The 12,747-nt window shown below is 35.2% G+C and overlaps 1 protein-coding gene across 2 annotated transcripts in view; it reads left to right on the top strand.

Moving 5' to 3' along the window:
- The window catches only part of LOC149773793 (speckle targeted PIP5K1A-regulated poly(A) polymerase-like), a 60,276-nt gene that overhangs the window by 17,494 nt on the left and 30,035 nt on the right, over window positions 1-12,747 (top strand). For both annotated transcript variants that reach the window (XM_089946008.1, XM_089946009.1), the window contains exons 4-5: window positions 2,771-2,885; window positions 9,138-9,247. In XM_089946008.1, coding sequence (XP_089802134.1) covers window positions 2,771-2,885; window positions 9,138-9,247 — 225 coding nt within the window. The remainder of the gene's footprint in view (window positions 1-2,770; window positions 2,886-9,137; window positions 9,248-12,747) is intronic.

Here is a 12,747-nt window from a genome sequence, read left to right as displayed (position 1 = left end):
GCTAGTCGTGATATTCGCAGTTGCCGAAACGCTCCGCTACTGCTGGTTGCAATATTAGTAGATCTACAGCTGATTAGTACAGTTGGCCAGGTAGCAAGCATTTTAGCCTATTTTAATCTATATGTATAAGAGTAGTTTTACAAATGCTTTGGAGAGAAACTGGGGCCTAACCGGAATTTTGCTCCGCACATGCATCACCAACACTGATTTTTGAGTTACCGTTCAGCATCACATGTAAGATCTTGAAAATGTCTTCACTACCATGGAAAAAGAAATGTATTGCTCAAAAAGTGAAGTTTAATTTGGAATATATGAAAAATTTGCTGCGCATTCTGCCATTAAACATTGATATTCATCATGCTTTTTGCACTCAGTGTGCCATCACAGAGATGATGTGAGGAAGGACGTCAGTTGCAAAAAAAACACGTAGAAGTTGGGAAAATTAAGAATTCACGGATTTCAGCTCTGGAATATTTTAAGCCATCGGCAGAAGACCTGCAAACTACCAACGCTGAAGCATTATTGATGAGTTTTCTTGTCGAACACAATCTACTTTTATCAGCTGGAGACCATGCTAAACATTTGTTCCGACAAATGTTCCTGGACGCGAAAATCACCTCCAAATTTTCCTGTGGAAGAACCAGAAGTGCTGCAGCTCCTGTGCAGTCCTCACAAGAACAGTGACAGCGAAATAGTATTTTCTCTAGTGAGGAAAAAAAAGACAGACTTTAGGGCCTTCTTAGCTGCAGAAAATTTGTCAGCAATCTTAGTCACCAAGATCAACCAGCAGGTAAAAAGTCTGAACTGTTTAGAAAACAAATTTACGATCAAGCAGTTGAGGAAGTTCAAGTCTGCCACAGTATCATGTCTTGATAAATAAATATTTCTGCATATATGTAGTGTTTTAGTTTTATATTGGGATCTTGATATAGTGTAGTATTGATGGTCAGAGTGGATGGAGTTATTGTCATGGTATTTTTCACTAATTCATGTCCAAATTCACGACTTTTTATCCCTGTTTTCGCTAATTGTGAGCCTGGAAGGTTGGCAGGTATATAGAGGCCTTGTCTCCTCTGTGGCATCGTAGGATTGAAGAGACCAATCACTGGGCCCTTTGAAACTGTCCTGTGGGACCTTCTCCAAAGTTCTTCAAGCTGGCACAGTCAGGAGTCTCATAACCAGCCACAGCTCAAAGCTCATCTCACTTGTTCAATGGACAAGGCAGTTTTAGAGACCATGAAAAAGTCTAGTAGGAGCTTGTCTAGCCCTTTCTATTTTAGGGGTTTGGTCAGACATAGATTTTGTGTGGGTCAATTTCACCTTAAAGGATGGCAACTCGCTTTGTTTTCGCAAACATCCTCTCCTAACAAAGATGAAAGTTGTATCTTGTCCCTTCTCAGGACATCACATATATAGGATGAATTTCCTCACCAGTTTAGTAAGGGTTGTTGTTCCTCCAGATAGGATTTACCAAATCCTATCCGTCATAACAGCTGTAATGGTAAAGATCTTGTCAGCTCACCGTTACCTCTCTCTTCTGGTGACTCTGAACTTGGATGCAGAATTGGTTTCTCAAGGAAGACTTTACTTGAATCCTCTGTCAGTTCTGATCCCCCTGGAATCCAATTTTCACCACCATCTTCATGGGTGGTTAAATCTGGACCAGTTTCTTACTGGTGTCCCAATTCACACACACACGAAATCCTACTCCTTGATGTACACCAATGCATCCGATTAAGGATGAATGTTCACCTGGAACTGGGAGGGTAGTTCTTCAAGGATTTCATACAAACAACTTGTTTCTGGCTGTGTCATTCGCATAAGGTGTCATTGCATTATGGTCACCTTGGATGACAGATCAGGCATCAGGGAGGTATACTTGCTCTTTTTCTCTGTGTGGAAGCCCAGAGCCTTCTCTTACAGGAGATCACTCTTGGAGTCCACCATAGTCTGTGCAAGAGGAATATCTTCTTTGAAAGTCCAGAGGAGGGAAATTTGTGTGGTCTACACCATTTTGTAGAAAAGTCACTTTTCCATTTGGTAGTGGGGGTTTGGTGGACTTGTTCACTGTGAGACTGAACAAAAGCTTCTCATTTGTATCTCTCCAGTACAAGATCAGAGGACCCTGTTGGTGGACACATCAAGTCTGGAGTGGGATATTTTTGTATGCATATGCATTTCCACCTTAAAAATAGACTGCAAGTGTTCCACTAAGTCAGGATTTCCACTGTATGGCTCATTCTTGTATCCGTAATGTTAGTGGTTCAGTGACTTAGTCAACCTGTTGGTAAGTGAACCCAGGAGATTACTTCAAAGGAGGGGCACAGGGGTCTTGTATCTACAACAGCCCACTGATTCACCACCTTCAAGCAGTTAGTCCACTAGGAGCAGTTTTAACTTTAAAACCATTGAAGATGTTTTGATGCAGCTTCATCCTGTTGCATATCTTGGCAGGCATAGCACTTGTTTCAAGGTCAAGTAAGTTTCCCTATCCAGGCCATTACTTTCTGTATCACACCTTGGTCCAACAAATAAATGTGTGTGGTTGGAATTGCAATGACACCCACCCATCCCAAAAGAAATAACATCATTTGCATCCTAAATTTAACTTAGATCTTGGTTACATCCCTTTAAAAAAAAATTCACCAAAAATGTGGGTCAGAAATCTAGGTATCCAGAACCATGCATGCTTTTGTCATGCAGTAGTCTCAAGTGGAATCCAGAGACTGACTGTGCTGTTCGCAGTACTTTTGTTGTTTTTTATTTGCAGATCCAAACTCAGCTGGAGTGGTTATGCCAGTACCTCCAGGTGTCTGCAGATGAGGCACAGAAAAAGTACAACCTTTGTGAAACAATGCAAAATGTCCTTTCCCAGTTTTTTCCTGGTAAGACAGAATTTTAGTAAACATTTTTTGCAGAAGTAGGAAACAAATGTAAATATAATTCATCCTATCTAAGCATACTGAGTAAAACCATATCCTATGTAAGCATACTGAGTAAAACCATATCCTATGTAAGCATACTGAGTAAAACCATATCCTATGTGAGCATACTGAGTAAAACCATATCCTATGTAAGCATACTGAGTAAAACCATATCCTATGTAAGCATACAGAGTAAAACCATATCCTATGTAAGCATACTGAGTAAAACCATATCCTATGTAAGCATACTGAGTAAAACCATATCCGATGTAAGCATACTGAGTAAAACCATATCCTAAATCAGATTAAAGTGATATGCATTAAAAAAACTCCCAAAAAAGTAAAGCATTTCAGACAATCCTTATACTTGACTGAAATCAGGTGTGATGGATATGAGGTTAATTTTATTTTTGAATTGTTCTAAATATTAGAGTTTAATATTTTGTTGTGGAACGGTGTATATTGTTATAAATTGGATATTTTGTTGTGGAACAGTGTATATTGTTATAAATTGGATATTCTATTGTGGAACAGATTGTATATTGATATAAAATGGATATTTTGTTGTGGAACAGTGTATATTGTTATAAATTGGATATTTTATTGTGGACGAGATTGTATATTCCTATAAATTGGATAGTTTATGGCGCAGAGTATATAGTTATTAATTTGACTTTTTGTGTGGGCACATTGTATATTACTATAAACTGAATATTTTGTTGCCAGGCAGGAGCTAAAACTAACATTGTGCTCAGAAATTGTCAGTGACAAATTGGACTTGGACATTCTTTATGCAAGACCTCATACCATATTTGGACCACAGGTTGTGGTCTGAATCACTCACCTTTGCAGATCACTGACATCTCACCTGTCAACATGGCTTCAAGTCTCACCTCAACCATTGTGTGTGTGCAAAGCTTCCTGAGGGTCAGTGGTTCTTCATTGGGTTTTCCCTGGTTCATCTTCCACTGTATACTGGCTGCCATGTTTAGCCAATCGGGTGCTAGACAATGGCATTAAAACTCGCATAACGTAAAAATCATGCCAAGTTGGTTTACGTCAATGAAGTCCTTCAAAGGTTAATGAGCAGAAATATACGAGCAAAGTTGTAAGTGAAACAGGGGCCATAACTGCTTAAAATTTTGCCAGAAAATCCTGATGTAAAGCTTCACGTCAAGTTTGCTTTCAGTATATGTAATCATTAAATTGCTGAGTGGAAATGGAAGGGCAAACTTTTAAGTCTAACAGGGGCCATAACTCCATGCTTTCACTATATGTAATCCTTAAATTATGGAGTGAACATGGAAGGGCAAACTTTTAAGTCTAATAGGGGCCATAGCTCCATAAATATTTTGCAGGAAGAGCATGAAAATCAATCTGGTTGAGTCGTCTGAATGTAAAATCATGTTCTAGATTTGCTTTTGTTCCTAGAAATCCCTCAACTGTTCAGTAGAAACTTACAGCATTGTTTTAAGTCAAACAGAGGCCATATTTACAAGCTATTCAATGTAAACTGGGGTGGGGGTGGAGGAATGTCCATCTTTCGTGATGGTGGCATTGGTAAAACTTTAATAGATCTTGAGGTATCCACCACAAAAACTAAAATTTTTATTATATACACCACTTATATAATTAAAACTGAAATAACAAAAATCACAAATATAAGTTTATATATCAAAATAATGGACAACTTTTGGAGCAAGATGGATATTCAGAGTGTGACGAAGTTTCTTTTTGCAAAGCACTTTTAAATTTGCATTTTATTTTCATGCAGCTGGATCACTAAGTTTTTGTGTTGCGGATGAGCTGTTCAAGTTATGACAAAGAAAATCAATCAATTTGCCCTGCATTTCATGTCCAGTATAATAATACATCTACTCAACACAAAGAAAATCAATCAATTTGCCCTGTATTTCATGTCCAGTATAATAACACATCTACTTATGATGAAGAAAATCAATTTGCCCTGCATTTCATGTCTACTATAATAACACATCTACTTATGACAAAGAAAATCAATCAATTTGCCCTGTATTTCATGTCCAGTATAATAACACATCTACTTATGACAAAGAAAATCAATTTGCCCTGTATTTCATGTCCACTATAATAACACATCTACTTATGACAAAGAAAATCAATTTGCCCTGCATTTCATGTCCACTATAATAACACATCTACTCATGACAAAGGAAATAATCAATTTGCCCTGCATTTCATGTCCACTATAATAACGCATCTACTCATGACAAAGGAAATAATCAATTTGCCCTGCATTTCATGTCCACTATAATAACGCATCTACTTATGACAAAGGAAATCAATCAATTTGCCCTGCATTTCATGTCCACTATAATAACACATCTACTTATGACAAAGGAAATCAATCAATTTGCCCTGCATTTCATGTCCACTATAATAATACATCTACTTATGACAAAGGAAATCAATCAATTTGCCCTGCATTTCATGTCCACTATAATAACACATCTACTTATGACAAACGAAATCAGTCAATTTGCTCTGCATTTCATGTCCACTATAATAACACATCTACTTATGACAAAGGAAATCAATCAGTTTGCCCTGCATTTCATGTCCACTATAATAACACATCTACTTATGACAAAGGAAATCAATGAATTTGCCCTGCATTTCATGTCCACTATAATAACACATCTACTTATGACAAAGGAAATCAATGAATTTGCCCTGCATTTCATGTCCACTATAATAATACATCTACTTATGACAAAGGAAATCAATGAATTTGCCCTGCATTTCATGTCCACTATAATAACACATCTACTTATGACAAAGGAAATCAATGAATTTGCCCTGCATTTCATGTCCACTATAATAACACATCTACTCATGACAAAGAAAATCAATCAATTTGCCCTGCATTTCATGTCCACTATAATAACATATCTACTCATGACAAAGGAAATAATCAATTTGCCCTGCATTTCATGTCCACTATAATAACACATCTACTTATGACAAAGGAAATCAATGAATTTGCCCTGCATTTCATGTCCACTATAATAACACATCTACTTATGACAAAGGAAATCAATGAATTTGCCCTGCATTTCATGTCCACTATAATAACACATCTACTTATGACAAAGGAAATCAATCAATTTGCCCTGCATTTCATGTCCACTATAATAACACATCTACTTATGACAAAGGAAATCAATCAATTTGCCCTGCATTTCATGTCCACTATAATAACACATCTACTTATGACAAAGGAAATCAATCAATTTGCCCTGCATTTCATGTCCACTATAATAATACATCTACTTATGACAAAGGAAATCAATGAATTTGCCCTGCATTTCATGTCCACTATAATAACACATCTACTTATGACAAAGGAAATCAATGAATTTGCCCTGCATTTCATGTCCACTATCATAACACATCTACTCATGACAAAGAAAATCAATCAATTTGCCCTGCATTTCATGTCCACTATGATAACATATCTACTCATGACAAAGGAAATAATCAATTTGCCCTGCATTTCATGTCCACTATAATAATATATCTACTCATGACAAAGGAAATAATCAATTTGCCCTGCATTTCATGTCCACTATAATAACATATCTACTCATGACAAAGGAAATAATCAATTTGCCCTGCATTTCATGTCCACTATAATAACATATCTACTCATGACAAAGGAAATAATCAATTTGCCCTGCATTTCATGTCCACTATAATAACACTACTGCTGAAACATTTTAATCATTCATAATATCATTTTTCTGTTGGGGGAAAAAGTCCGGAATAGATTGGAAGACTAGCACTATAATCCACAAATGCAGCTAGTTCCAATGGGACTAGTAACTTTAACATGTTAATGATCCTGTCTAAAAACAGTTCTAGATTTCATCAAATAAGAAAATTATCTCCAGTGACTCTGTTAAATGCATTTAGACATGAATTTGGGTTCTTAGTAAGGCTGTTTATATCATGAAACATGGAAAATAATTAAAAAAAACAAAGAAATGTGTCATACTTATTAAATTTAATTAAATTCAGAATAACATTTTCCTTACAGTCCAGCTCATCTAGAAGCTTTATATCAGAATCTGATGCTGTGACTAAGGTGGTGATCTACAGTTTCTTATTTTGCATAGGGTTAGAATTTTAAAGAAAAAGAATTTACCCAGCTTTCCTTGCTGGTTATACTGGCTATTTGTTTTAAAAAAGACCTTGAATATCTTAGATATAATTGAAAGAACCTTTAATTCCCTTTATTTTGGTGTATGATTGATGGGTATAATATGGGTTATAGAGTGGACAGCTTGGCCTTATGCCAGATGTGCACCTTTCAAAAAAGTGCTAGCTCCACTTGGTCATTTTCACTTCCTGAACTTCAGAGGTAAATTGTATAAAAAAGAGCCGATAACTTTTTTTTTTACATATTATATATTTGGTAATTCATTCATTGCACTTTCAGAAGCTGGTATTGTCCTGTCTGGCAAAGTTCATTTTCCCTATTTTAATAGGTGCTACGGATAGTGTACTTTAGACTAATTCAGGCCGATTTTTTTTAGCACAAGGGAGCAGTCATTTTAGTCAGCAGTGTGCTTAGATCATGTACAATTTCCAAAGGTACAATCTCCAAAGAAATATCATCCACATTACATTAATGTAGCATAGAGGTATGCCAACATTCTCTCCATTGTGCATGTTTTAAATGCAAACAACTTCACCTTACATACGTCACTCTCTCAAAAGTACATAATAACTGGTGAGCGCCCCCTAAGATCCTTACAGTCCAGCTCATCTAGAGGCTTTATATCAGAATCTGATACTGCCATTGATGACCAGACTGATTTGTGGCCGAAATGGGAATGAGGATCACAGCTAACTTGACACTACCTTAAAGAAAACCAAACCTTTCCTACACATATGAACTAAGTACCTGGCAGGGTTTTTAATGGTGACAACTTCTACTCGAAGGTTGTCTTGGCAACTTCAGCATTTCTTTGCAGGACAACACTTACAGTCTACTTTTGAGTGGGTGCAACTATTGGGGCCTTATATATATATATATATATATATATATATCCATATATCCAGAATAAAAACAATTTAAACTAAAACTTAAAATCCTTTTATTTTCTTTCAGGATTATTTGGGAAATGAAATTTCATACATTTTTTGCAACTAATTTATTTATTTACTATATTATTCTCTTGCACATTGAGATCATGAAGAAATATGAAAGCTATCATTCACATTCACTCTGAAGTAGACTAGGAGAGTTGCCTTTCAGAGAAGTTTTAAAGAGGTCAGACATGAAGCAATGGAGGAACTTCAAGTAAAAACTCTGTAAAGTACTTAAATTGTACATAGTGAAAGGTTTGGAATGTAGTTGTTAAAGTTTAGACTTATTTACATGACACCATCTACAAAGTTATGAACAGAGTCACCTCACTTTCATAGGCTGATTGTGTAAGAGAGCAGTAAGATTGTTTTCCTATAATCTGTCACATTTAATCACATTTTTTGACATTTTGTAAACTGTCTGACCCTTTCTGAAAACAAACCAAGTCTGATTCATCAATGCATCAATGCAGGCTTATCATTTTTGTCAAGACATAATGGAAAAATCTTCAGAGATGAGAATGGCAAGAGTCAGATTTCTTAAGCAAAAATGTGTTTTCATGCCTGCTATGTTTCTATTTTGTTTCTTCTAGCTCACAAAGTGGTTGATTTTGTTGCTGCGGGTATAGCATTTTGTAGGCATGATGGGAAATATATTTTTAACAGCAAATATATAAAGATATATTTTTCATGTGTGAACTTTGAAATGAAAAATTATAAAAATTATTTTGATGGAAAGTTTCTATATTTCTCAGTTAAGATTTTATATGCCTGATGCAGTTGGAGTATTTGATTGGATTGTTCACATCCAAGATGCAATATTCAAGGGTTTGCAATATGGCTGACTGCCACGGAGTTTGCTGTGTTATTTTCTGGGTCTGAAGGCAACACACGCATCGGGTGCCGTTTTGTTCAGTGCAGACTTGCAACACTCGCATAGGGACCCGTTTTGTTCGGTGCAGACTTGCAACAGCGAGTGTTGCCTTCATACTAAGAAAATGGCATTTTACAAAACAATTGATAAATTTTGACAATATGAAAATTGTATGGTCTGAACAATGATGATTTTTAACTTTTCAGGTTGCACAGTCAATCAGTTTGGATCATCAGTGAATGGGTTTGGAATCAAGGGCTGTGACATGGACATCTACTTGGACCTAGAACACTGTGTACAAGGCTGGACTCATCAGGTAGACTCGGAATTTGATTGTTGTTGTTGTAGGGTTTAACGCCATTTTTCAGCAGATGGTAGCCAGTATAAATGGTGGAGAACGAACCCAGGAAAGAACCTCCATCCCACGAGAAGATACTGGCAAGCTTTCTCATATACCTGCATTGGCCAAGCCTGAGACTCGAACCCACGCAGACAGAGCTGAGATGGCAGTGATTCTTAACGGTGAGCGCTTTAGATCACACGGCCACTTGTGGCCCCCTACTAGGAATTTAAATGCACCACAAACAAATGATCGCTTTTAGGAAACAATAAGACAGCCACCCACCCCAAGCTTTAATACCAACTAAAATGTTTTTGTTTTTTTCTTCTAAACTTTAAAAATTGATAAAAACATGATAATAGAATTTACCATTTTTGGACTTAACTCATTTTTGTTGAATATATTGTTTTTGAGTCGATGTTCTAGGTAAAGACAAGAAAGTGAGAAAATAAAACCATACATATGGAGCAGTAGGTTGAACCCACATAATGCAACCCCAACCCCTTCTTCCATGAATACTTTATGAGATTAATTTGGTTTTGTATTTTATGGTTTAAAAAAGCAATTTGGCTATATAACTAATTGAATTTTAGTCCTCATGCTATCAAGCACCTGCCAGCTAAATTACTACTTTCCTACCTGAGAGGTCTAGTTTTACAACACTAATGTTTTTTGTTACAATGACTTTGTACTTTCAGTCTTGATCAGTTACTTCAAAAGATAATGATATGGCTGCTATGTTATGGCATTTAATACAATGTAGATAATTTTACAATACAGGTAGAAGTAATGCAATGTTGAAATGTACCATTATGTAAAACTTATATAAAATATAAGGAATGACTTGAAAGTTTGCCCATTGGAAATAATTTTAACTGGTAAAAGGTAATGGGTTAGTTCTCACTATTTCCATCAATATCACTGATGATGCAAAATCCAAGTAACATGTTTGTGTGTATGCGTGTATATATGTACATGTATGTATGTATGTATATATATATATATATATATATATATATATATATATATATATATATATATATATATATATATATATATATTGTGTGTGTTAGATGGTTGTATTGCAAATTATATTAATTATGTTTAATTTGAGATAACTGTGAAGTTTTCTACATTACAATGGAAATCTCAGTGGTTTGTTTTTAGATGACTTTTGGCAAAATGGGTTTTCTTTTAAAGGGCTTTGATTCAGTTGTGAAGTTTATTTTTATAATTGTTCACCAAAAACGTAATGTATGGTTCTGATAACCCTAACTGCTTTGTGTGGATGGTCTGACTCTATAGCTTTTTATTACTTGTGGACACATTACAGGACATAAAATATTTTATTACATATTCACACACATTATGGACCCTACAACTTTTTATTACATAGTCACACACATTATGGAACCTATAACTTTGTATTACATATGCACACATTATGGACCCTATCATTTTTTATTACATATTCACACACATTATGGACCCTATAACATTTTATTTCATATACACACATTTTGGGCCCTATAGCTTTTTATTACATATTTACACACACATTATGGACTATCATTTTTTAATACATATTCACACATTATGGACCGTATAACTTGTTATTGCATATTCACACATTATGGACCCTATAACTTGTTAGTACATATTCACACATTATGGACCGTATAACTTGTTATGCACATTCACACATTATGGACCCTATAGCTTGTTATTACATATTCACACATTATGGACCCTATAACTTGTTATTGCATATTCACACACATTATAGACCCTATTACTTGTTATTACATATTCACACATTATGGACCCTATAACTTGTTATTGCATATTCACACATTATGGACCCTATAACTTGTTATGCATATTCACACATTATGGACCCTATAGCTTGTTATTGCATATTCACACATTATGGACCCTATAACTTGTTATTGCATATTCACACACATTACAGACCCTGTAACTTTTTATTACATAGTCACACATTATGGACCCTATAACTTGTTATTACATATTCACACATTATGGACCCTATAACTTGTTATTACATATTCACACATTATGGACCGTATAACTTGTTATTGCATATTCACACACATTACAGACCCTATAACTTGTTATTACATATTCACACATTATGGACCCTTTAACTTGTTATTGCATATTCACACATTATGGACCCTATAACTTGTTAGTACATATTCACACATTATGAACCCTATAACTTGTTATTGCATATTCACACATTATGGACCCTATAACTTGTTACTGCATATTCACACATTATGGACCCTATAACTTGTTATTGCATATTCACACACATTACAGACCCTATAACTTGTTATTGCATATTCACACATTATGGACCCTATAACTTGTTATGCATATTCACACATTATGGACCCTATAGCTTGTTATTACATATTCACACATTATGGACCCTATAACTTGTTATTGCATATTCACACATTATGGACCCTATAACTTGTTATTGCATATTCACACATTATGGACCCTATAACTTGTTGCATATTCACACACATTACAGACCCTGTAACTTTTTATTACATAGTCACACATTATGGACCCTATAACTTGTTATTGCATATTCACACATTATGGACCCTATAACTTGTTATTACATATTCACACATTATGGACCCTATAACTTGTTATTGCATATTCACACACATTACAGACCCTATAACTTGTTATTACATATTCACACATTATGGACCCTATAACTTGTTATTGCATATTCACACATTATGGACCCTATAACTTGTTAGTACATATTCACACATTATGGACCCTATAACTTGTTATTGCATATTCACACATTATGGACCCTATAACTTGTTATTGCATATTCACACACATTACAGACCCTATAACTTGTTATTACATATTCACACATTATGGACCCTATAACTTGTTATTGCATATTCACACATTATGGACCCTATAACTTGTTAGTACATATTCACACATTATGGACCCTATAACTTGTTATTGCATATTCACACATTATGGACCCTATAACTTGTTATTGCATATTCACACATTATGGACCCTATAACTTGTTATTGCATATTCACACACATTACAGACCCTGTAACTTTTTATTACATATTCACACATTATGGACCCTATAACTTGTTATTACATATTCACACACATTACAGACCCTGTAATAATTTATTACATATTCACACATTATGACCCTTTAAGTTTTTATTACATATTCGCACAAAAACTTGGTACCAACTGCACGTTTTTCAGCTTTTATATGTTAACTGAAATACAAATTCCATCTTTCAAATCTCCCCAGTTCCAGATCAGTCTTCTCTGCTCACCATCCCTCGTGCTTCCATTGGCCTTCTTTGTACATGCACTGCATTGTTTGTTGTGCACATTACACCAGTGAATCATCACCCTTCTGTGTCGGATTGCTTCAT

This window comes from Sinohyriopsis cumingii, unplaced genomic scaffold (genome assembly GCF_028554795.1).
Source record: "Sinohyriopsis cumingii isolate HCF-2022 unplaced genomic scaffold, ASM2855479v2 utg000555l, whole genome shotgun sequence".
Taxonomy (NCBI): Eukaryota; Metazoa; Mollusca; class Bivalvia; order Unionida; family Unionidae; genus Sinohyriopsis; species Sinohyriopsis cumingii.
This window is presented reverse-complemented; position numbering and strand designations above follow the sequence as displayed.